This window comes from Macrobrachium rosenbergii, chromosome 16, assembly GCF_040412425.1.
Source record: "Macrobrachium rosenbergii isolate ZJJX-2024 chromosome 16, ASM4041242v1, whole genome shotgun sequence".
NCBI classification, from domain to species: Eukaryota; Metazoa; Arthropoda; class Malacostraca; order Decapoda; family Palaemonidae; genus Macrobrachium; species Macrobrachium rosenbergii.
Genome location: NC_089756.1, coordinates 55351978 through 55377451, shown reverse-complemented (window position 1 = coordinate 55377451; position 25474 = coordinate 55351978). Strand labels below are relative to the sequence as shown.

At 41.3% G+C, this 25474-nt stretch overlaps 1 protein-coding gene across 4 annotated transcripts in view; it reads left to right on the top strand.

Annotated features, from left to right (window-relative positions):
• LOC136847442 (uncharacterized) overlaps nucleotides 1-25474 on the top strand; it is a 210378-nt gene that overhangs the window by 27521 nt on the left and 157383 nt on the right. For all 4 annotated transcript variants that reach the window (XM_067119143.1, XM_067119139.1, XM_067119141.1 and 1 more), the window contains exon 3: nucleotides 13754-15708. In XM_067119143.1, the coding sequence (XP_066975244.1) occupies nucleotides 13794-15708 (1915 nt within the window). In that variant the 5' untranslated portion in view covers nucleotides 13754-13793. The remainder of the gene's footprint in view (nucleotides 1-13753; nucleotides 15709-25474) is intronic.

Genomic DNA, 25474 nt, shown 5'->3' with positions numbered 1-25474 from the left:
AGACTTGTTCAGATTGGGAGTTAGCTTGCTCAACATTAGCCAATTTTATTTTGTCGATATCCTTCTTCCTATGGGAGAGAGCAACGCCTAGTTTTTTCTTTTTTCTTTTTTTCTCCTTTCCAACTGCTGTCGAACTTTCTTTGTGGCAAGTGTGTCAAGATTGGCACCTTTAGGGTTTAGAGTCGTGTATGGAGGAACAGGAAGAAGAGAAGCCTGACCAAGTGTTTTTGTTTCTTTTCTGCAATCTGGTGGCTTTGCATTCTCAATGTTCCGTATCATTTCTCTGCCTTATCCCTTCCTCTATTTGCAACAGCTCTTCTACAGTAATTGTTCTCTCATATAATATTCTAATCCGTTGTCCTCTGAAGGAAATCCACTGCATCAACTTCTGTATATTTTATTGTTTCATCAGATGCTACAGCCATGCAGTAGGCCAACAATAATTCCAACACAGACTTTTCACCATAGTTCCTATCAGTAGATAACTACTCCAAATAGCTTCTGCTAAGGAAGTATCCTAACTTCTCAAGCCGCTTAGACATTGGGTTGAAGGGGAGCAAGTCACTCTACCCTGACACACTCAGTAAACTGCAAGTAAAAAAAAGAAAAAACAAAAATGAAACTTATTTAATCAAACAATCATACACCAGCACACACACAAATGCTTATAAAAGAATTTAATCACACAAACCCATTTTTTCACACTACCACCACACTCCCCCTTACTAAAACGAAGAATTTTTTTTTTTTTTAATCCCTTTCTCACTACCCATTCATACTCCGGAAGTATACCTTGACTTCAGGTCCATGGCCTTTCATTCACCATATCTTCTTCACTCACTTCTCTAACTGCACTAGACTCATTCAATCTTGGTTCTGAACTACTTACACCAACTTCATTCAAACTCCGCAGACTTATGTCTGCTTCAACCTCACTAACACCTGAAATGGCTTCTCTCATCTCTTCTGTACTCTCACTCAATTTTGGTAGGCTCTGACTCAAGTTATCCAGAACTCCCTCACTCTTACTCTCTAGTGCTGGTAACTCTTTCTCATTCACACTCACTCCCACACTTACTCTTTCAACACTTTCACTCGAAGGAAACTCAAACACACTGTACGTACCGTCTTTCTCATGACTCGGCATTGTTCCCAGTCCACCCAAATCCTGTGGATCCTTGTCCACGTTCCTTGTACTCTCCAAGTTCATTCCTTCCACATTCTGCTCAAATCCATCAAAATTAATTACACCCTCATTCGCATTACAGTAAACCCCCCGTATTTGCGGTCTCACGATTCGCAGACTCACCTATTCGCAGATTTCTCTATGGAACATATATACGCATTATTCGCTGAAAATCCGCCCAATCACAATATTTTTCACTGAGAAATATTCACTAATAAGTGTATTTTCATCTCATTTTCATGACTAAATGCACTTTTTGTGATAAAACTATTAAAATACTCGGGTAATGCTCGAGTTACGATATTCACCTTATGATAATTCGATTTTGCAGTGGGGTAAGTGATTAATACCAGTACGACAATATTTCAAAAATATTTTTAAATTTCGCACGGGCGCAGGCAACAGCGTACAGGCAGCAAGAGAGACCAAATTACAATAGACCAGCTTCTTTTCTTCCAACTCTTTATCCCATTTTCTAGTTAAAAAAGTAAAAGAGAATGATAAAAGTATTTTTAGTAACGTTATACTCTTGCATAAATGCATACAGCCATAAACAGTTGAACGAGAAACTGTTGTTTTGTTTATCACCGAATAGGATAACAACAGCCCTTTTGCTAGTATTTCAGCCATCGTACGGTAATACACAACTCCTGTAGGTTATAGTACAAATGACGTTAATTAGAATAGGACTGATATATTTTTACATTATACCCTTATTTGGTATGGATAAAAGATTGGCAAGGAAATATACTGCTAAATTTAAGCTGCAAGTTGTAGCTGAAGCTGAGAAAACAATGTTCAAACTGCTAATGACTATAAATTATCGTGCATTGGCAACATGGATGAAACTCGACCGTAATTAAAATTGGAGAGGAAGTATTATAATTAAAACTACTGGGCATGAAAGAACACATTACTGCTATTTGTACGCGGATAAACGATAAACACGTAAAGCTCGTATTAGGATGAAATCAAGTGAAAATAGTGAACGAAATCTTGATTTTTTTTTTACACAAAACAAACGCCACCAAATGGCCAACGTCATCCCTTAACGGAAAAAATAGCTAAATTAATTTCACAATGAGACATATTTGATATATATTTCGACTTAAAAACACTTCATGCAGTATAATGAAAAATAACCTTGTACCATATAAATAAAGTGTCTAGAGATTCATTTACGCTAACCAGAAGGAAGAAAAGCGCTCTGAACTGAGTTAAACATGGCAAAATAAACACCGCGTAAACGATTTCCAAACCAAAACAATGGTCGCTATGATCGCAATTATAATACAAAAGCAATATAAGAATATATACAATATTATTGGATACAGTGAATTAATGCATAATATATTAAAAGATCCATGGAAAAGATGTATATTCGTTATGTTGATGTTTGTATAATATGGTATGTGAATACTGTAAAGAGTACAGTGTAATGTCGGCTACGCTACTGTATGTGTATACGATATACCATAGTGCAGGCTAAGCTAATTCTTGTTTTTTATTCAATTTCTCTTTGTATTGAATTATCATAAGTCACTCTGCATGAACCTCCAGAATTAGCTAATACTGCATTAATAATTACTATACCGTGTATGCATAGAGTATACAGTACTTTATAGTGTAGGCTAGGCTATATTCAAGATATGTTTTTTCCAACAAACGATGGTTTTTTTGTGGAACCTAACCCCATAATAAAGAGGATAATACCTGTATAAGCATTTTTAGGTTATTTCTGTGTTTGAACTATCAAAATAGGCAGTTCTAAGTGTTTTTAGAAGGTTTGTGAGTATTCGTGGGTTCTAGCTATTCAAGGGGGGGGAGGGTGTGTGGTATGCATCCCCTGCAAATACAGGGAGTTTAATGTATGACCAAACAACACTGCAAGGGTATTTTCACTCCTCACATTTACTGACTTCTCAAACCCCTGAAAATCAATCAACCCATCATGTGTACTCTCTCCAAACAACCTAATTAACATACCCTTACCCTTTCTAATCTTCCTTTTAGACCTCATGTCCACCAACACTAGCTGTCTATCTCCCCAATTTATATCTTCTTCCATATCTTCACTCCTTTTCCTTCTCTTCCCTTAACAACTTCACATCTACCCCTTCCATACCAGAGGGCTTGCCATGGTAAACCCCCTTCGCACTTAGTTTCCATGGGATTGGAGTTTGGTACGGCAGACTTCCTTCACGTGACCCTCCACTCCACATCCTTCACACTTTCTCTGAGCGTTCTTGGATGCCTTGGCAAAATGCCCACTCATTCCACAGCTTCCAAAATGACTTCCACTTACTCCTACTCAACTTCCACTCTGGCAGTCTCTCACTCGATGTCCCACCTTTTCGCAACTGAACCACTTCAACTCTGTCGCTTATGGACAGTTCACCAACATATGGCCTCTCTTTCCACAGCCAAAACACTCGCCATTGGCCTATCTGCAATCTGCTTTCACATGCCCAGTCCTTCTACACCTGTAACACTCCTTATCACTACTATTCATTCCCATCTGACTTCCCCTCATATTCCCATTTGCTCTACTTACACTTCCACTCCCAAACCTCTCTTGGCTTCTGCTCCAGTTCCTTTTCCCGTTATTCCCCACATTCACTTGCACATTCATTCGTCCTCTTTCCATCCAGTCTTTCTTACACTCCTCCAACGAAGCTCACATCGTACCTATCTCGTCACTCACCAAAGTGTCCTATATGTCCTTCCATTTACCACCTCAGACCCAACGTACATCTCCTTTGGTTCATCATCCTCTACTCTCAGGCCTTCTAGGATCGCTAAAACATCCTCCCAATTTAAGCTCTTCCCCAACCACTGCTTCCGATCTTTTTTCTTCTCATTCAGAATTATCTTAATCTTCTGTGGAATGGTGGCCAAGAACTTTTGCAAAAGGTGTTTGATTTCCTCAATTATTTCCTCTCCATACTTCCTTCTGACTAACTAAAGCTTCTAACCTATGGGCATACAAGCCCACTTCCTCTCCGGCTTTCAGCTTCGCCTCCTCGAACCTATCATCCTTCCTGTATACAGCACTTCCCTTCATTCTCTTCACCTGCTTAATTACCCTATCCTTTACGGACTCTTACCCTAGCTCACCTTCACACATACTTCTTTAGCATATCTTGAACCACCTACAAGAACTCTCCCAGCCACTTCATCCCCATACTTCTGCCTACAGTACTTCTCATACTCATCAAAAAACTCCTTCCCTTCCCGATGCAAAATTTCTCAATCAGGGGAACCTCCCTCAGGAACAGTTTTGGCCTCTTTCACCTCTACCTCACTCAAACCTTCACTACTACTACTACTACTACTACTACTACTACTACTACTACTACTACTACTACTACTACTTACTACTACTACTACTACTACTACTACTACTACTACTACTACTACTACTACTACTACTACTACTACTCTTCCAATTGTTCTCAACTTCCGAATCCGAGCTACCCCAATCTGGGAACTCTACTCCTTTTTCTCCTCATCACTTTCACTCACCTTACTCATACAGTCATCATCCATTGCAGAATAATCCTGATGGGTCCCAGCACTTGGTCTTTAAGACCTAAATTTCATAATCAATCAATCAATCATTGCAGGTACTCCCTTACTCTTACTTGACAACTCTCTCCCTTTCTTAAGGATTTTCTCCTTTGCATCTTTTACCTCATCGTTCTCACTTCCCTTCCCAACACCGAGTCCACTCTTAGCTATTTCAGCCATTTTCTTTGCCATCGCCTCCATTCTTGCAACCAGTTTATTTTACCTTACCTGGGCTCCCTCTAACTTATGCTCTATGCTGATTATCATGCACGTCAGCCTTTCCCACCCCTCATTCCAACCTTGCTCCCCTGCACCTGACCCAACACCTTCCAAACCTTCCAAACAATTGGTGCAGTATGATGGGAAGAGATTTGGAAGTTATTAAATGAAACTCTACTTTCCTTAACCTAATTTATTACCCTAATACTACAACAGCTATCAGAAAAATCTGGATATGGTTCATAAATCTTAATCTACAGAATGGAAACTTACCTAACCCTATCACAATAGTTCATCAAAACTTATCCTCCTGTACCTAACTTAGCCTAACTTAATACTACCACGACCCCCAAAAGAACCTAAACCTAATTCCTAAATCTAAATCTATAATGTTTCCCCCCCCAAACTATGGTCTCTGAGACTTCTTCAGATTGGGAATTAGCTTGTTCAACATTAGCCAGTATTATTTTGTCGATATCTGTCCTACTGGAGAGATGAACACTTTTTTTTTTTCCCCCTCCTTTCCAACTGCTGGCGAACTTTCTTTGCAGCAAGTTTGTCGAGATTGGCACCTTTTTGGGTTTAGTGTCCTGTATGGAGGAATAGGAAGAAGAGCAACTTGACCAAGTGTTTTGTTTCCTTATGTTCCTTATCACTTCTCTGCCTTATCCCTTCCTCTATTTGCAACAGCTCTTCTACAGTAATTGTCCTCTCTTAAAATATTCTAATCTTTTGTCCTCTGAAGTAAATCCACGGCATCAACTTCTGTACATTTTATTGTTTCATCGGGTGCTACAGCCATGAGGTAGGCCAACAACCCATCGCAGATTTCACCACAGTTCCCATTAGTAGATAACTAATCCCAAATAGTTTCTGCTAAGGAGGTATCCTAACTTCTCAAGCCACTTAGACATTGGGTTGAAGGGGAGCAAGTTGTATTACCCTGACACACTCGGCAAACTGCAAGTAAAAAAAGAAAAAAAAAATGGAACTTAATTAATCAAACAATCATACACCAACACACACATACACAAATACTTGTAAAAACAAAAGCAAACATTCAGTCACACAAACGCATTTTTTCACACTACCACCACATTGTTCCGTGGTGTTGTTAAGGAGGGGGGTGGATAGTGTCCTCTCATCTCCTCAATTGACGGTGTGGATGCATGGGTTTGCAGTAGCACACTCAGCACAGTGGTCAGCTAGACTCATTCCAGGGAAGATGGATGTATGGCTGACAAGTTCGGTCACTAGGGTCGATGTTAGTGACAATTGGTCTTGACTCCTCGATGTTCCGATTATAGAAGACAGTCAGGTTAGTCCATCAGTCTCGACACACCGAAGCTGTTACTGTTTCGCTGTCTTCCCGGACTGCAGGCATATCAGCCAACAACCATACCACATTGAAAACATCCCTTCTCATCCGTTCAGTGAAGTTTGGCAACGATTGGGTCTGTTCAGTACTTGGATAGGTGACCTCCTGGGAACACCAGATGCCGTTGGCATCTAGGAGACATTTTTCGCATCCATGTTTAGAAACGTTGGGGCTAGTCAGTATTTGGATAAGTGACCTCCTGCAAACTCCAGATGCTGTTGGCATCTAGTAGACACCTTTCGCATCCATGACTCAAGTCTTGGGCTTACGACTTCCCGTCATTCTGCCTGATTTGCCGGGTGATCAACAGTACATGAGCATTCCGTTTCCAAGGACCCTAAAGGCTACCAAGTGCCCAAAGGCCTTTTGCGTACCACTTAGGACTTCTCCTTCAAACTAAGCGCCAACAACTTGTTTTTTGTTCTGGCTAAGACAAGAGGTGGTGTCCAGGAGCTCCATTTCTTTTGATTTCATGTAATGATCAAACGGATGTACTTCACAACTGACATGGTGGACATCAATATGTTCTGGGCTGATTTCATAAGGTCAGGGGCATTGGTCTGCCTCTAGCATTCAGGGAGAACCTGTTGGATAGGTACTAAAGATGCGAAAGTGATCATGACAGAGCACATTCGCATTCTTTATACTTTCGGGACGTTGCCCATAGATCCTCGGACTATTTTTCCTTGGGATCTATGGTGGCTGCTCAACAGTCATGTAGATCACCCAGGTCTTGTGGACAGGTGGCATCTCGGCTAAGGTGTATGGCTGCAAAAGATGGGGTGCTTGTGGGACTGGCCTCCTACCTTCTCTTTTATACCCTTCTAAGGGATGGTTAGCAAGCTGTCATGTGCTGGACAGGCGTGCATGAAGGTGTTCTAGATAACTGAGTATCCAGTATGTAATCTAGCTCTTTGGATTAATGGATGTAACTCCTACCCTCTGTACCCTCTAGCAAGGGGAGAGAGGGACTGACAATGAACAGACCCATTGGTTATCTTCAGCTTTATTGTCCCTGACAACATGGGTTCATCTAAGCCTGTATTTGAATCGATGTTACATTCCATTTATTCGAAGGCCCAGAATTTGGGCAGTTGAACTTCACACTTGTTAAACAGATCAGAGGCATGGGTCTCCTTCCTTTCATCTCACACGACCAGGAATGAGGCCCCAGGTGCGGCAAAGTAACTGTCAGTTCAGAGATTTGCTCAGAATCTTCCTTCCAAGAAGTAAGTCTCCCCTATGTAAAGACTGTTGGTTTGTATACATGTAGGAACGAATAATAAATTTATAAGTAATTTGTATTTTTTCTAACATACAAACCTCAGGTCTTTACACAAATGGCCCACCTCTAGCCACCCCTCATTCTGCTTCCTGGGCCAAAAGGTAAAGTGAATGTGTACCAACTGGGTGGCAGGGATTCCTCCCCTTCCATCGGTAGCCAGCTACCAGTATTCACCTTGTTTTAAGTGAAACGGCCGGCCCCAGCTTGCGTTGAAAGTAATTACCCAATGTAAAGACCTCGGGTTTGTACAGGCAGTCCCCGGTCAACGGCGGGCTCGGTTAACAGCGATCCAGTTGTATGGGGCTTGTCTAGTGATGAAAATCAGCAATTTTTGGCGCTGAAAATCGCCGATTTCCGCTCATCGGCGCCAATAATTGGGTATTGGTGCTGATACACACCTAACAGAGGCGCCAATAACCGAAAATCGGCACTTTTTGGCGCCAATCACCCCCAAAAATCGCCGAAATTGCCGATTTTCTGTTATCTTCATACCCTCAGAAACGGAACCCCACCGATAACCAGGGACTGCCTGTATGCTGGGAAAAACACAAATTACTGAAAATTTTGTCTTTCTGGAGTGACGTTACTCAGCCAGTCTGTCATTATTTCAGTTTGACCTGCCCCAGTGAGGTATGGGCAGAGCTCAGTTACCTTCGTCATAGGGAGGTCTCTGACCCATTTCTCTTTGTAAGGAACTGGGTGTTGAAAAGCTAGAACTTTGCCCTAATGCTGCTGTCTGGTCACAGTGTTTACTGCTTCCTCAAAAGTGCTGGGTAACTGGAAGGAGAGCTTGGCTCCTCCCTTACTAACTCTGCCTCTTGGAGTGGGACTGGTTTCTTCTTATTTTGTAATTGACAGGATTAGATTTCCAACTCCCCAATCAGATTGGGTTTGGGTTGAAAAAGAGACACATTGGAAATAGGTTATCTCTGTCCTCTCCTCAATGCCCTTTCTAACTGCAAACAGTCCTAATTGCACTCTTGGTTGTCTGGAGAATGTAGATGAGCTAAAGGGTCAAACACTTCATCCAAGGTCTCTCATTAACATGTGGTGGGCTGGATGTAAATTATTATCACTATCTCTTGATGACAGCACTCCTGCTTACTGACCTTCACTATCTCTTGATGACAGCACTCCTGCTTACTGACCTACATTTTTTGCCCTTGTATGGGCTCCTCTGAGTTTTTCTTAGGGGATGGTTCACCTTGGTGAACAACACTTTGCCACTGGGCCCTATCACCTTCTTGCATTGGATGGCAGGATGTACAAACACTCCTCACATGACTGTTTAATGACTGCTCAGACTTACTACGAGCTCTCCTACTAGTCAGCATTGTTAGCAGTATAAGAACTGAAAATGTAAACTATAATCATTTGAATGTGTGTGTGTCTGCCTGTGTATATTAACCCTTAAACGCCGAGCCTCTATTTACAAAAACGTCTCCCGTATGCCGGCGGCGTTCGGTGAGTTAGCGCCGAAGCGGAAAAAAAGTTTTTTTTAAAAATCACAGCACGCTTAGTTTTTAAGATTAAGAGTTCATTTTTGGCTCATTTTTTTGTCATTGCCTGAAGTTTAGTATGCAACCATCAGAAATTGGAAAAATATCATTATCAATATAAATATTGAAATATATGACAGCGCAAAAAAAATTTTTCATATATAATTTTATACAAATCGCGCTGTGAGCAAAACGGTTAAAGCTAACGGGTTATTTTGTTTTTCTTTGTATTTTACACTAAATTGCGATGATTTTGGTATATAACAAATTGTAAAACGATCAAAGCAACACAAAGAAAATATTATAACAAAATGATACATGAATTCGTAACGCGCGGACGTATAAAAATGTTTTTTTAAAAAATTCACCATAAATCGAAATATTGTGCTAGAGACTTCCCGTTTGTTGAAAAATGAAGCTAATTGATTGAATATTACTAGACTGTAAGTGTTTTAGCTTACAATTGCAGTTTTCGACCATTTCAGTCGAGTTAAAGTTGACCGAAAGTCAAAATTTTTTCTATTTATCGTGATTTATATGAAAATATTTCAAAACTGATAAAAGCTACAACCATGAGTTATTTTCTGTTGTATTGTACATGAAATTGCGCACATTTTCTTACATAAAACTTTATGTAACGACTAATATAAAACTGTGCAAATATTACGACAACGTGACGAAAGAATTTGTGAGATGTTCGGCCGAGTTATCGCGCAGATGTAAGGAAAATGTTTTTTTCAAAAATTCACCATAAATCGAAATATTGTGCTAGAGACTTCCAATTTATTGCAAAATGAAGGTAAACGATTGAATATTACTAGAATGTAAGAGTTTTAGCTTACAATTGCGTTTTTTTACCATTTCGGTCGAGTTAAAGTTGACCGGACCGAAGGTTGAAATTTTGGCAGTTATCGTGATTTATGTGAAAATATAAAAGTTTATGTAACGACTAATGTAAAACGATGCAAACATTACGACAACGTGACGAAAGAATTTCTGAGATGTTCGGCGAGTTACGTGCGCGAGCGTAAGGAAAAAGTTTTTTTTTTTTTTCAGAAATTCACCATAAATTGAAATATTGTGCTAGAGACTTCCAGTTTGTTGCAAAATGAAGGTACATGATTGAATATTACTAGAATGTAAGAGTTTTAGCTTATAATTGCGTTTTTTGACCATTTCGGGTCGAGTTAAAGTTGACCGAAGGTTGAAATTTTGGCAGTTATCATGATTTATATGAAAACATTTCAAAACTGATAAAAGCTACAACCATGAGTTATTTTCTGTTGTATTCTACATGAAATTGCGCACATTTCCATATATAAAACTTTATGTAACGACTAATATAAAATGGCACAAACATTACGACAACGTGTGAAAAGAATTTCTGGCGGACGTAAGGAAAAAGTTTTTCAAAAATTCACCATAAATCAAAATATTGTGCTAGAGACTTCCAATTGGTTGCAAAATGAAGGTAAATGATTGAATATTACTAGAATGTAAGAGTTTTAGCTTACAATTGCATTTTTTTACCATTTCGGTCGAGTCAAAGTTGACTGAAGGTTGAAATTTTGGCAGTTATCGTGATTTATATGAAAATATTTCCAAACTGATAAAAGCTACAACCATGGGTTGTATTTTGCTGTATTTTACATGAAATTGCACACATTTTCATATATAAAACTTTATGTAACCGCACGGGCGTAAGAAAAAAGTTTTTTTCAAAAATTCACCATAAATCGAAATATTGTGCTAGAGACTTCCAACTTGTTGCAAAATGAAGGTACATGATTGAATATTACTAGAATGTAAGAGTTTTAGCTTACAATTGCGTTTTTCGACCATTTCGGTCGAGTCAAAGTTGACCGAAGGTTGAAATTTTTTGTAGCCGACGTATGGTACGTCCACTTGGCACCCAACAGACAATTTTAGTCGACGTATGATACGTCCAATAGGCGTTTAAGGGTTAATCACTAATAGTGATTAATATAACTGTTTATCAGTAAACACATTGCATTATATTTACGAAAGGTTACAACCCATGTTATATTGCTTAAGCTTAAGTATACATGTTTGGACAGTATAAGGATTTCCTAAATTTTAGTATGCCATACCATGTAAATAACAGTATTTCTTTTACCTTTTTACAGAACATTTTTTCTTTTTCCTTTAAACAGCCAAACAGACAAAGACATACTGTAGTTTTGTAATTGCCATTCAGCAAATTATTTTAATCTGCCTGTGTGTGTTTGTGTGTGTGTGTAGATTAAACTAATCTTATGCCTACACAGACGTCTACACAAGTTCCTGAAGACAGCGTAATCTCAGCCACTGAAAGTTCCTCAACCTTCTGCCTCCACTACTCAGGAGTTTCCCCCTCCCTAATCTCCTCTTCCTATGATGGATAACTCAGACGATGATAATAAATTCATGATTGCCTAAATTTGCAAAGAGAAAACAAAATTGTAGGTTAAAAATAATTATTTTTAAAGTTTGTGTTGGAAAAAGATTTTCAGTAAGCTTAATTAAACAAAATTATGTATATGATCGTGTTTTTGTTATGTGAAGTCGATGTGTAAGCCTAGCCTATCGGCTAACCTGCTTGATTATATGTAAACTTGTGCATCACAGGTATACACATGCACTACACTCTTACTAGGCTCTCTCTCTCTCTCTCTCTCTCTCTCTCTCTCTCTCTCTCTCTCTCTCTCTCTCTCTCTCTCTCTCTCTCTCTCTGGTACAGTATTTTTATTGAAATTTATTTATTGTGGTAAATTAATACAGTAATGTGTAATGCTACTTAGGTGTTTCAGTAAGTGTGCATGTTCATATCGCACCACATTAAGGAAACTACATGCTTACTGTGTTGGCTCTCTCTCTCTCTCTCTCTCTCTCTCTCTCTCTCTCTCTCTCTCTCTCTCTCTCTCTCTCTCTCTCGCTGGTACAGCATTTTTATTGAAATTTATTTATTGTGGTAAATTAATACAGTAATGTTTAATGCTACTTAGGTGTTTCAGTAAGTGTGCATGTTCATATACGCACCACATTAAGGAAACTACATGCTTACTGTGTTGGCTCTCTCTCTCTCTCTCTCTCTCTCTCTCTCTCTCTCTCTCTCTCTCTCTCTCTCTCTCTCTCTCTCTCTCTCTCTCTGGTACAGCATTTTTATTGAAATTTATTTATTGTGGTAAATTAATACAGTAATGTTTAATGCTACTTAGGTGTTTCAGTAAGTGTGCATGTTTATATACGCACCACATTAAGGAAACTACATGCTTACTGTGTTGGCTCTCTCTCTCTCTCTCTCTCTCTCTCTCTCTCTCTCTCTCTCTCTCTCTCTCTCTCTCTCTCTCTCTCTCTCTCTCTCCAAACAAAATTTTTTTTCCATGAATTTGGAATCAGATGCAGACTAAAAAGTATATATACGTAACATCAGTACATTACTGTGTTAAGTACGATACTGTACTGCATTAAACAAATAACAATAAAAATTGTATACCACAGAGGAGAGAGAGAGAGAGAGAAGAGAGAGAGAGAGAGAGAGAGAGAGAGAGAGAGAGAGAGAAGGGCACAATTATTGCATTGTCCACCTATGTATTTGGGTGTGTTAATGAGCATGTGAATCTGTGTGCATGTTACGAAATTGCTAAGTGAGAAGAGGCTTGTGATAGATTACTTATTCCTTGGTGACTATCCACACTAAGAAGACGGGTGGGACACACTGAGTTGGAATTCCCACAATTCCATTGGCCAAGAAAATGTTTCACTGTATACACATGCAGGCTAGCCAAGGCAAAAACACAGTTCTTAACATAACTGTATTGAATAAAATTTATTGAAAATCTTATTGTAATACACAAACTTGAATAATTAATTACATTCAAATAGAAAATTGTTTTTATTTTCTTTTGTGTTGCAAGTTTAATCACTTATAAATTCATTGTCCCTGTCTCATTATCCTGCAGAGGAGATTGAGGGGAGTTGGGGAAGATGGGGGCACTCCTCTTTTATTGAAAAATTCACTTACTGACTTAGTTGTCAGAACTGGGTTATAAAGTGAGGAGTTTCTAAATAGGAGATTACAGAAGTTGACCTTCTCTTGGTCAATATACAGTACTTGACTGGGAAGCCAGCCTCTCCAGGTGATGACAGGACTGTCCCCTCAGTCTCTCACCTTTGGCTCTGACTATTTAGGATATGGCAGAGGTTAACAACTTCAGGTTCCAGTTCCTTCAGAACAGTGGCTGTCTGGTTCTTTTGAGACAAAAGCTCCTTGCTAAGGAGTGTCTCTATATAAAAGACAAAGATTTTCTATTCCCAAAGGAATGAATCACAAATTCAGGATAATCTGCCTTTTTCCTTGATATACATACCTAGTCTTTTATCATGTACCTGTAACCATCCCTGCATTTGCACATGTAGTCACAATGAAAAATACTAATGGGTTATTAGCAGGTGTGTGACACGTAGCCATTTTCTCGCTTGCCAGCCAATATTAACTACCTCATTAACAAGCTTCAATGACAGAACCAGCTGTTGCTGAAGGACATCCATATAAAAGACTTAAGGTTTGTATATCTGAAAAGTGGAGATCTTGAAATTTTTCTTTTTTATTTCAGAACTGATGCACTTTGAATTTTTAACATCGTCTAGTCAACAATGTCACAAAACAAGTTGGAAAATTCCAGGATAACTAATGATTCTGAACTTGTGGATGAAGCCAGCCCTCCAGAAATCAGGGAACTTTGCACAGATAGTAAATTAGAGAGAAATACAAGGAGAAAAAATACTAGTGTTGAAAGTCCCTTTCGTCAGGATAATGGTCTTTCAGATAAGATGCAATCAGAGCAAAAGGATATATCAGAGGATGATCACAAAAAGGAAACTGATATTAGTGAACATGCCATAAAAAAAGAAAATATATCTAAAAAAGATTCTGAACTTGAATTTCATGAACCTGAAGTGCCAGTCTTGGTAGAGGATGAAAAAGTAATCACAGAGAAAAAATCAGATGAAACCCCTGCACTGACATCTGACCGTCGAAAACAAGCAACACCTAAAAAAAGAAATGTAGGGCATGAAGAACATGAGGCTGTTATCCCGAACAAACTCAAAGAACAAGTGATTTATAGTGAAAATAAAGAAACTGTTCCATCTGAGGTTTGTAACACAGATGATTTAGGGAAAGTAGAGCGAGTCTCAGAGGAATTAGATGTTCAGATATCCCAGAGAAATTTGAGAAGGGTAAGGAAACGGGCGAGTCCTCTAAAATTTGATCCTTCGCCGCAATCTTCTGCCTCTAGAAAAGCAGGTAGGCCATCAAATTCTAGAAAGAAAGCACCTCCTCCCAAAAGAGAGGTAACCCCAAAGACTGCTCCTAAAAAGAAGTTTAATTCAAGAAAGAAGGCTAAAACTGATGCAACATCCAAGGATGTTGTAGCTCCAGAGCTTAATGATAACCAAAGATCAATATCACCTGATTTTAACAAAATTGACACTCCTGTGAATGAAGTTATATCAGAGCAAAAACAGCCTGCATTGTCTCTTAGAATCATATGCACGCCATTCAACCACAATGATGTAAAAGGAAGCCCAGAAAAAGAAGCCTGTGAAATCCCTTCAGTAAATAAATCAAGCAAAATAAACAAGGCACTAAAGAATAAGAGAAGTAACTCTCCAAAGAAAACTTCAAAAGCTCTCCTGGAAGCTAAACCCAAGAAAAGCAAGGCTTCAGAGAAAAAAGTGAGTACACCAGCAAAAAAAGGCCGTACACCCAAATTGACAAACAATGTGAGGGATAAGAAAACTGTTAGACTAAAAGCAACTGTAAAAAGAGGTATCAAGGATAAACCTTCAGTAGAGGAACATCACAGTGGCTTGGATTGCAAGTCTTTACCTGCAAAAGATGAAGGCAGCCTAAAGAAGACTCGTGGAAAGAGAAAAATGAAAAAATCAGCAGAACATGTGGTAGAATTCATGAATGAATCAGAAGATGATATTGAACCAGATTTTTCAGAGGATGAATATATACCATCTAAAGATGAAGATCCATACATACGAGAAAAAGTTGAAGGTAAAAAAAATTTGAAGGTGTCATTTTCATGTTTAAATGAGGAAGATGAAGATGATGATGATGTGGATGATAATATAGGGAAACTAAAGAGTCCTTTGAAGTCTAAAAACAGTAAAGTAATGAAAATAGGTATCAAGTCGAGAAAATCTCAACCAGCAGCTAAAGTACAGACATCACTCACAGAGTCAGCAACTGCAAATGAAAAGATGAAATCTAAAAAAAGAAAAAAGAGAAAGTCTTCAGAAGCTGACGGTGACTCTCAAAATGAAAGTGGCCTAGATATGCCAATGTTATCGCCATGCAAAGGACGGAAACCCAAACAGAAAAAGAGGAGAATTCGTATTCAGACAGATAAAACATATTTAGATGGCATTGATAGTTACACAACTGGAGAAGAAGATATTGGCATGACTACTGCCACAGATGAGGAACGGGAAGGTTCAGTGAAAACGCGAAAAAGGAAGACGAGGAAACGGTATGGGGAACCTTATTCTGTGACAGGTATGCTTTTCATTTGAATTATCTTTCCAGTTAGCTCTTTAAATGTGAGGAACGATGACATTTTTTTGCAAGGTGCCTTTGATAATTTTTCAGACTCATCTGTTGATGTGTAATTTATTCGAATGTGGTTATTAGAATTTTTATAACCCAGTTCAGCTTTTGTATAATCCATATCCAAGTAACGTCATGAATTATCTAATTTATCAATTTTATTTTGCACATATTTATGGTGAACAACAATATGTTTTACATTTTTACTCCTATTCATCTTACAACATTGAAACAGTAGTTTTGCATAGCAAAAGATTTTTTTTTTTGAGGCATTTTTATTTTTAATAGTTTTTCAAAAATATTAAGCAGTTTTTAAAAGTCTTCTTAAAGTATGCAAGTCTACAATAGAGTGTAGAATTTTGAGTGTTAAAATACAGTAATCTCTCGATTATCTAGATTAATAGAGCCAAGGCCTGTTGGTCCAGATAAGGACAAGTCAAAACTCTATGGGTATAAAACGGTAACTCTGTACCCTTACTTCCCCTACTTTGTCAATACAGTACCACATAACCATAAATACTCAATATGTGTATAAACAGCAGCCATTACAGTTTAAACTGAAAACTTTATGCAAAATGCAATCATCTACCTTTTCCCCCATATTTGTAAGAAAATATACTATATAAATACACTGAAAAAAAAGGAAACCCCCTCCTTTTCCTCTCTCTCAAAAAAGGGATTTTGACATAGGAAAAATCTATTTCTGGGGGAAGACCTGTGTCACCCGGTGAAATTGGTTCCATCAAGCACATTTCTAGGTATAAGTATTGCTATATATACCAGAGAAAAAAGCTATCTAGAATGCTGAGGTTACTACCCTCAGTTTGCTCATCTATTAATTAAAAATAGATGTCGGTATACACAAAGGGTGAGTGTTGCCACTGCCACAGGCCTCTGCCCTGTAGAGATCTCCAATCCCAAAATCCTGGAAAGTGAGGGGCCATCGCATACCCAACGCCCCTCGCCCAGCCAATCAACGCCTCAGCCGCCATCTTAGCCTCATTCCAGGTTAGCACCCTCCCCCCAAGCAGTATGTCAATCAGGGAAAGGAGGAGAAATGAGTGAGTCTCCAAATAACACAGGTCTTCTCAAGAAATAGATTTTCCTATGTCAAAATCCTTTTCTGGGTTTGACATATACCCGATGTAGTAACAGAGAATCATACAAGCTTGGTGAAACCCCTTAACAACTACTGTGATGGAGATAAATAAAACTATCAGTAAATACTGAGTTTAATTATCCAAGTAGCAAAACAGGATGTGATTAATAATACTGGATAAGACATGGTCAATAACATGGGGCATGTGTACACAAAATACTGGTTAATACCAAGACACTTAAATGCTAACAAAAGAGAATAATGGTAATATACAACATGGTCAGGAGTCTGGCTGTGAAGCATGCCTGACCTAAGAATAGATGACAAGGCAAGTAAACGAGGCAGGTAGGCGAGAGAGGAAAGGGACAGGATAACTAAGATTGCTAGGTTAATCTAGGGTGGAAGGGACAATACTTCCTGCAGCCACTGTGGAAAATTTTAGGGCCTCTAGAGATTTAAGATAGTGGCATTTGAATACTGATGGTGATTTCCAACCGTATATTTTAAGATCTTCAAAGAAGTTCATATTATGAAAATAATTAGTGGAGGTAGTACTGCTAGGATATCATGAACCTTAGGTACTGAGTCGAGGTTAACATTTAATAAAATACAGTATTTGTTGTCTGATGGCCTTTAAGGAAAGGGTTCCTCCCTTTTCCCTGACAAAAAGAGGACCAGACTTTATATTAGAAGTTCTATGTAAATAAGCCTTTAAAGTAGTGACTGGACATAAGGACGGATCCTGTGGAAGGGGGATAACCTTCCAAGGGGACCACCTATCTTGTGGATCTTCATTCTTAGCTAAAAATTTGAGATCCAGGGATAGCAGAACTTCTCTGGCGGGAGAAATCAACATGGTTCGGTTCTCCTAGAGAAGGCGGACCGGTTCAGAGAAATTCTGGCACCTGAAGCTATGCTAATTAAGAATAACGTTTTCCTTAACAGCAGACTCGAATATGGACCTTTGTTCATTATCGGTGTCGATGCTATTTCAATCACGTCATTTAAGAACCAGGAAACCGTGTGTGGGCCGGGTAGTTGGTCTCAAGCAGCGCATGCTCTGAGGATTGATGAAAAATATGAGTCCGTTAAGTCAATATTGAAACCATGTAAAAATATCTTTTTACAACCCGACTTTGCTGTAGTAATAGTACTAGAAGGCCAGTCTTTTTCAAATAATGACCTGAAGAAGGTGATTGCAGGTCATTACTTGACTTCAGATTCTTTCAGGAATAATGTAACTTTTTAACTGCTGAATCATACTGTCTGAGTAAGTCCCTTTTATCTGATTCTAAGGACAATGTATTAACAGGATCAATATTAGCATCTCTGAGCAGCGGAATTTCATGAAGTCCATAAGCCAGGGCATTTGGGTGTAGGAAGCTGATAGTCAGTTTGTACTATTTAGTCAACTTTGGCCTGGGTATTTGAATACAGCGAGTTTCAACTCTAGAAGAAGAGGAAACCAACTGCTCTTTGGCCAGTTGGGTGCCACAGGAGCCTCTTGACCTTTGAATGACCTGAGCTTGTGCAAACTTTCATCAACAGGTTTTATTGGTGAAACTAGATAAGTTTCTGCCACGTTCCCAATCTAATGACATCGCATCTGTGGAGTGAGCAAGAGGGGTCCAGATTGGGAGCAATGTAACATGGAAGTTTGTGGGTTGCTCTCTGTGGCAAACAGATCTGGAGACCTGGTATCTGACGTCAGATCCACTCGAATGATGTTTTGTCCAGAGACCATTCCGACTCCAGCGGAGTTGTCCTGGACAGAGAATCCGCAATGACATTCCGGACACCTGCCAGATGGGTGGCTGATAAATGCCAACGGTGCTTTCTTGCCAGGGAGAAAATTGCTATCATCACTTGATTGATCCGGCTCGACTTGGAGCCCCCCCTGTTTATACAATGCACTACTACTGCACTGTCCAGTACCAGTCTGATATGGATCTGCTTGGATGGACCTAGTTTTTTCAGAGTTAGAAATACTGCCATTGTTTCGAGAATGTTGATATGGAACTGGCGGAACATAGTGGACCACGTACCTTGAACTTTTCTGTGTTGGGAATATCCTCCCCACCCGCTCAGAGAAGCGTCCGTGTGGATCACTAATGATGGAGGAGGAAACTGGAGGGGTACTGACCTTGATAGACTCTTGACTGTCGACCACGGCCGAAGTCTTTTCCTCAACATTAGCGGAATTAGGACACTTTGTCTCTGAGTCTGTTGTTGAAGCAAATCTCCATACACACTGTTTATGTCTTCAGTTTGGCTTTCAAGAAGCAGGTCTGTAACAGATGCGAACTGAAGAGAACCTAGTACTCTTTCTGGAGTGCAGTGGCTTCCTGTTTTTGAGGAACTGCCTGGTGGCTTTGGCTATTTCCCTCCTTTTGGCTGGCAGAAGAGACAGTTTGTGAGTCCAGATCCCCACTGGATTCCTAGCCACTGAAATCGAGCCTCTGGAACTGGTAGGGATTTCTCCCGTTTGTTGAAAGCCTGAGAGTTCAGGAAGTCGATCACTATGGCTGTTGCTCTCTGACATTCCTCGGCGTTGGATGCCCAAATTATCCAATCGTCTAGGTATGCGACTAACATGATCCCCTGGGACCGTAACTGCTGGTCTGTTTCTGCCAGTTTGAGTGAGAAGATTCTAGGCGCTATGTTGAGGCCCGAATGTACGACTGAATAGGTAAAGCATTTTCCCAGCCTGTGAATCCCAGGTAAGAGAAGTTTCTTACACAACGGGCGTGATAATAGTGTGAAAGATCTATAGAGGTGGTGGCGGCTCCACACGGGGGAAGTAGGGTCCGTACCTGCGAGATTGTAAGCATCACGAAATTTATCGCATTGAATGTAAAGATTGAGACAAGACAAGTCTAAGATTACTCTTTGCTGACCGGCCTTTGTGTGAATGCTGAACAGTCTGCCTTGAAATTTCAGGTGTCTCACTTTCTTTATAGCCTCACTGAGCAGGTCTTTTACAAAGTCAGGAGAGGCTTTGGATGAGAGACTGATGGAGTCTAACTAGCGGAGGAGGACCTCTGCTCCAGCTCCATCCCAGACCTTTGGAGAGTATGCTGTGGGCCCACGGACTGAAAGTCCATTGGTCCCAAAAAAGATACAACCTCCCGCCTACCTGAGGAGACTCATTGGGCGGGAGAGGGCTTACCTCCTCTAATACCCCGGCCTCCTCTCCCTCGAGAGAGGGAACGTGACGCAGCCCTACCTCTGAAGGAGGCTCTGGCTCTGCTTCCCCTTGCGTTCCTGTTAAAACCACGAAACGCCCCCTGGCTTTCAAACGAGGAGTTGAAAGCCGGAGATGTCACGAAGGTTGGGGAAGCAAGGGTATGCTGAGCAGGCTGCATCAGCACAAACTGTTGTTGAGCTGGGCGCTGAAGTTGAAGGCTGACCGACCTGGGAGAAACGGTACAGCCTGCAGCATGGTGCAGTGTGAGTCTCTTGTACCTCCTGAACCTTTTCCCTGATTTAGCTTGAGGTCCGGCGGACTCGGTGGCCTTCCTTTTGAAGGGAAGACCCCAGCGGGAGCGGAGGCTTTGATTTGCCCTGGTTGCCTCCACAGGATATTGTTCACTTCACTTTCAGGGAAGATATTGGCGCCCCAAATAGAACTCTTCATGAGCCTATTGGGTTCATGCCTTATGGTGGCGTCCGCAAAGATGTGCTTACAGCAATTCATCCTCGCCATAATAAAAAGTAGTACAGGTCTTACAAATCCCGCCAACAGGGATTTGGTTAGGACCTGGAAGAGAGGTTCTTCATTGTAAGTCACCGCCGTTGTCTCTGTCAGACAAGGAATGCATGGAGCGACTCAATCTGCACCTAGTCTCGAATTCAGCTTTTAGAGCCTCCGGAATCTTGGGGAAGCTGTTAATGGGCACAAGGATGAGCGCCCCGCCGGTCGAGGATTTGCCCACGAGACGTGGCTGGGACTCCCAACCAAAATTCCGAACCTCCGGGGAAGACAAGAGAAGTGGGATCTGTCTCCCGGAGTTGAGGCAGCGATTTACCCTCGATGCCTGCCTGACAAGTCAGCTGAGCTACCTTAGACATGCAGGGGGTAGGGACAGCATCACTAGCGAGAACATAGTGAGTCCTTTGAAGAAATTAGTTTAGTGTTCCTCCGCCTCCACTCCGTGAAAGTGCGCACCAAGCCCAGTTAGACTTGGTCCTAGGAAACATAACTGTATCAGCCGGGACCTTGTACGATCTGATCAAGCTTCTTCAGTGAGTCTGGCATAGCCTGGGTAGGGAGGCAGGTCGGTGGGAAGAACACAGTTCTAACCTGCGCGTGTACCCAAGCCTTCAATGTGCAAGTATCTTCTGCCGAGGGCATGAAAAGCCAGACACCAGGTTTCCCTTATCAAAGGGAGGAGCTGGAGCATCCGGAACAGCGTACATTTGTGCGCCACTCCGGACGCATAAACCCGAGCAAGTTTCTCCTGGTTCTGCATCCTCTCAGCTAAAGACTTCCAGAAATCATCTGAAGTCTTCAGTTAAAACTGAGCTGAGAGGAAAGGTCATTCATCCTGCTTCAACCTTCTCGTCAAGCTCTGCAAGAAGGAAACTCTACAAAAGCCTCAGGGGTCAAAGTTAGGTTGAGGGGGACTCGCCTTAACCGCCCTGGATCTCGACCCCTTGGCAGGGGGAGTAGCCTTACTAGTTGAAGCCACCTGACTAAGAGCCCGTGACAACTTCGAGGGAGCTACAGGATTAGACCTGTGAGGCCTAGAGGACTTGGATAAGCCCTTCGTTTTCAAGGTTTTCACCTTGGGGACAGCAGACCTCGATCTGTCCTCAAGGTAAGTAGATTTCTGGAAACCCTGAAATGAAGAAGAAGAGGAAGAAGGAGAATTGAAAAGGGAACTCGCTCCCCCTGCCTCACTTACCTCCCTACCTTCTACCTGGTCGGCTCACGGCGTTCATAGGTTCCATATTTATATTGATAGCCGCCACCTCTCACCGCATATGTTGTCGTCTTGGGAGGGCTGCGTCTCCTGGATCTGCTCTATCAAGGGGGCAGCTACTTCCGCCGGAACTGCGGCTGAGATCCGGGCGCCGGGGTAGGGGAGATTGCAGATCCCCTCTGAAAGGATGTAGGGCTTCCACAGCGGGGCGTTCCTCCCCAAATAGCCATTTAGACCTTCAGGGTTGACAGTAGAAAATTCAGCGGGAACTGGTCAGACTGAAAGAGAGAAAAGCTTACTAAAACGATCTCCAACGCCGCCATCCGTAATATAAGCCATGAAGTCAAAAGTGAACTAAATGTTAGCGACGGAAGCTTACCCGACTCATCCAACACCCCTTAACAAATGCAGAGGCGTGGCACACCTCACAGCCGTCACGGGTGCCAGGCGATCAGGTCTGACGCCGAACCGCTTTGGCGGAGTGGGAGTGGCACACCACAGGGCCACAGGGCTGCTGGAGGACAGCTGTACACCCAGGCTCTGACAGCGTGCCATCTGTGTGGATAGATGATACATGAGTATGCTGGATTAAGGCTGGCGGATCGTGTGGAGATAGATACCTTAACCTAATATGGGTGATGGAGCATGCTTGCAGTCAATCTGAAAACCCGCGAATAGACTCCCGACTAAATAAAGATAATATACAATACATGAATAACGATAAGTTAAGGACGCGGGCAGTCCGGCGTGCACAATACACCTTAACCTAGGATCATGCATCATAACGAATTATAATATGATTACAGTATAATTAAATATAAACACCGCTAGAATCGGCAGTGGTTGGTAAGAAAAGCACAGAATAGTCAACTAAATCTATAAACAGCATTGCTGCTTTGGTTATGATACTCCATCTGGTTGACTCAAATCCTTACTTCATGCCTATGGTAGGAGAGGAGACCTCCAAAACTGGCTCAACTCTCCAGCATGCCAATGGCTGAAACACGCCAACCAACCGAAAACCATATCCACCGGAGTGGTAACATGTACAAAAACAACGGGAGACCTGACAAACCCAGTGGAGAATGAACCTAGCGGAAGCCAAGATAGTGTCCCTGGACTTGTGTTCGGTGCTCTAGCTAACACTGAGAGAAGCGAACCAGCGAAACACTAGCAGAATGGCGGGAAACCCGGCGGAGGCCGAATGGTGGGTAACACTATCGGGCTGGCCGAAAACTCCCCACGGTGCGGTCATAAGTGATTTGGCATCCTCACGCGAGGAGTCAAGGTCACACGTAAAGCTAAGGAACAGGGAGAAATAACCAAAATGGAGGGCGGCGGTGGCCAGGTGGGTGGAAACACCCTTGGACACTATAGACCTTCCCGCGGGGTGCCGGTCGTGGAGACCAAATACCGGCGCAGGGGAGAACTAAGACACCGCCAAATGTTAAGAGATAGATGCGAAGGGCTAGGCTAACGACATGAAAAAGAACGTGCAACCTTCGACTCCAGACCGCCCCCCAACGTCAAATTTTTGACTTGGGAGAAGGTTAACAGAGGTATGGAAGGGGGGAGAGAAATTCCACGCAAGGTCTGGCCACACCCTCCAACGCCGACAGCCTGGTCAGGTGGGGGGCTAAGTAATGAGGAGACCCTCACTATTCTAACCTACCTCTCGAAAACCAACTGGTCTGATCAGGTAGGCTAAAACAGGGGAGGGGGGGTCTCCGAAGCCTAATAAAAACCCTCCAAAAACATGACGGCATGGACAGGTGGGTCAAGAGAACGAGGAACTCCCTCAACCATCCAACACCTTCCTCCAAGCCTCAAAACGACCTGGTTGGGGGAGCTAGGAAGCATGAGGGTCATGATAGGCGCCTAACCTAAGTAGCCTAGCCCACCGATTGCAGACGAGAGGGCTAGGCCAGAATACCCATCAAAGAAACTACCTGGCTCAAAGTACTAAGAAAAGTTAACCAAATGATGTGTGAAATATAAATATATATAAAAATAAATGCACAGAAATTTATAATATATAAAAGACTCGTGCTGTAGAGAGGGCCTAACAACTCGCGACATGTTGAACGCGGGTGATACGAAAATGGCCGACCCTAATGCTGAATCCAAAACATTTTAAATCCAAAAATATACGTCATCCATCACCGTACATATCAGGAAAGATCATGAGCAAAACAGTACCATCTTGGGAATGTATTCTTTATGCATGAAGGAAAGGTACTTAGGGAAAAAGATATTTATGATCAGAAAGCCGAGAGAAGCGCTAACACTCTTCGATCCGTTGTAATCGGGCACAACATGCCCTTCAGCCGAAAGGACAATTCGCCAAAGAACTTCCTGAAGGAGACAAATATAATATCTAAAATAAATAGCAGTGTAAAACACAAGCAGAATCTCCTGCTAAAGCACATGAACTAAGGTCCAGCGGCACTGGCGTAAGTGATCATGGATGACCGCACCGTGTTATTTAACCCCATAATTATTGAATTAAAGGTCAAATAAGAAGCCTCTATAAGAAAAAACCCCAAAAGAAGATGGTACTTAACTTGGATGAAGAAGATTCCTGTACGGAAGACATGAAAAACAAGTAAAAATGGCAAAAATGCAGCTCAAGGGAAAGATACAATGACGTATACCAGCATGCTAAGATGGAATGTAGCTAAGATAGCGGCTGAGGTGTTGGTTGGCCGGGCGAGGGGCGTTGGGTATGCGACGGCCCCTCACTTTCCAGGATTTTGGGATTGGAGATCTCTACAGGGCAGAGGCCTGTGGCAGTGTCAACACTCACCCTTTGTGTATACCGACATCTATTTTTAATTAATAGATGAGTGAACTGAGGGTAGTAACCTCAGCATTCTAGATAGCTTTTTTCTCTGGTATATATAGCAATACTTATACCTAGAAATGTGCTTGATGGAACCAATTTCACCGGGTGACACAGGTCAAACCCAGAAATGACACAGTTTGGTAGGTATGTAACCTATCTGTGTTTACCCACAGCCTACCATGGTTTTATCACCATTCAACTATTTTTTTATACAGCAGCTTTCTTACCAGTTGTTACAATATTGTGTTGTCATACACAAGTTACAAAATGTGTGTGTGTGAACTATTAGCCTAGGCTAGGTGTCATTTACAATTTCCATTTATGAAACACATCTGTGATAGTAGTTGCCAGTCGTGCTTGACTTACACAAACCTAGGTGTTTAAAGGGCAGTATTTCCCCTGTAGTGTTTATAATCAAACTAAATAGATTTTTGTGATATAGAAAAGTTCCCAGTTATCTTTAATAAATCAGAGTTTCAGGTGTTAAGGGGGGGTATGCATGCAGTCTTCTAACAGGTATACTCTATGGTAGTGACGTCACAGGTGTTGAGAAAAGTTGTGATGCTCTTCTTTTTCCATTGGGAAAATAAAATGTACTGTTTTGTAATGGTGAGCTCTGTCAAACAAATTGAAATCTTAGAGATACTGATTTTATATAAATTGGATACAGTATTCCAATAATTAATTAGTTTATTCATGTACCACTTAACGTAATACAACCTTTACCTGGGAATAGAACAAGAAATTAGTGTTATGAAATGTATAGAAATGCATTGTTTGGGTGTCATTTAGTTTTTCTTAACCCTTTAACACGACCCTATTTACAAGCGTCTCCCCATTATGCGG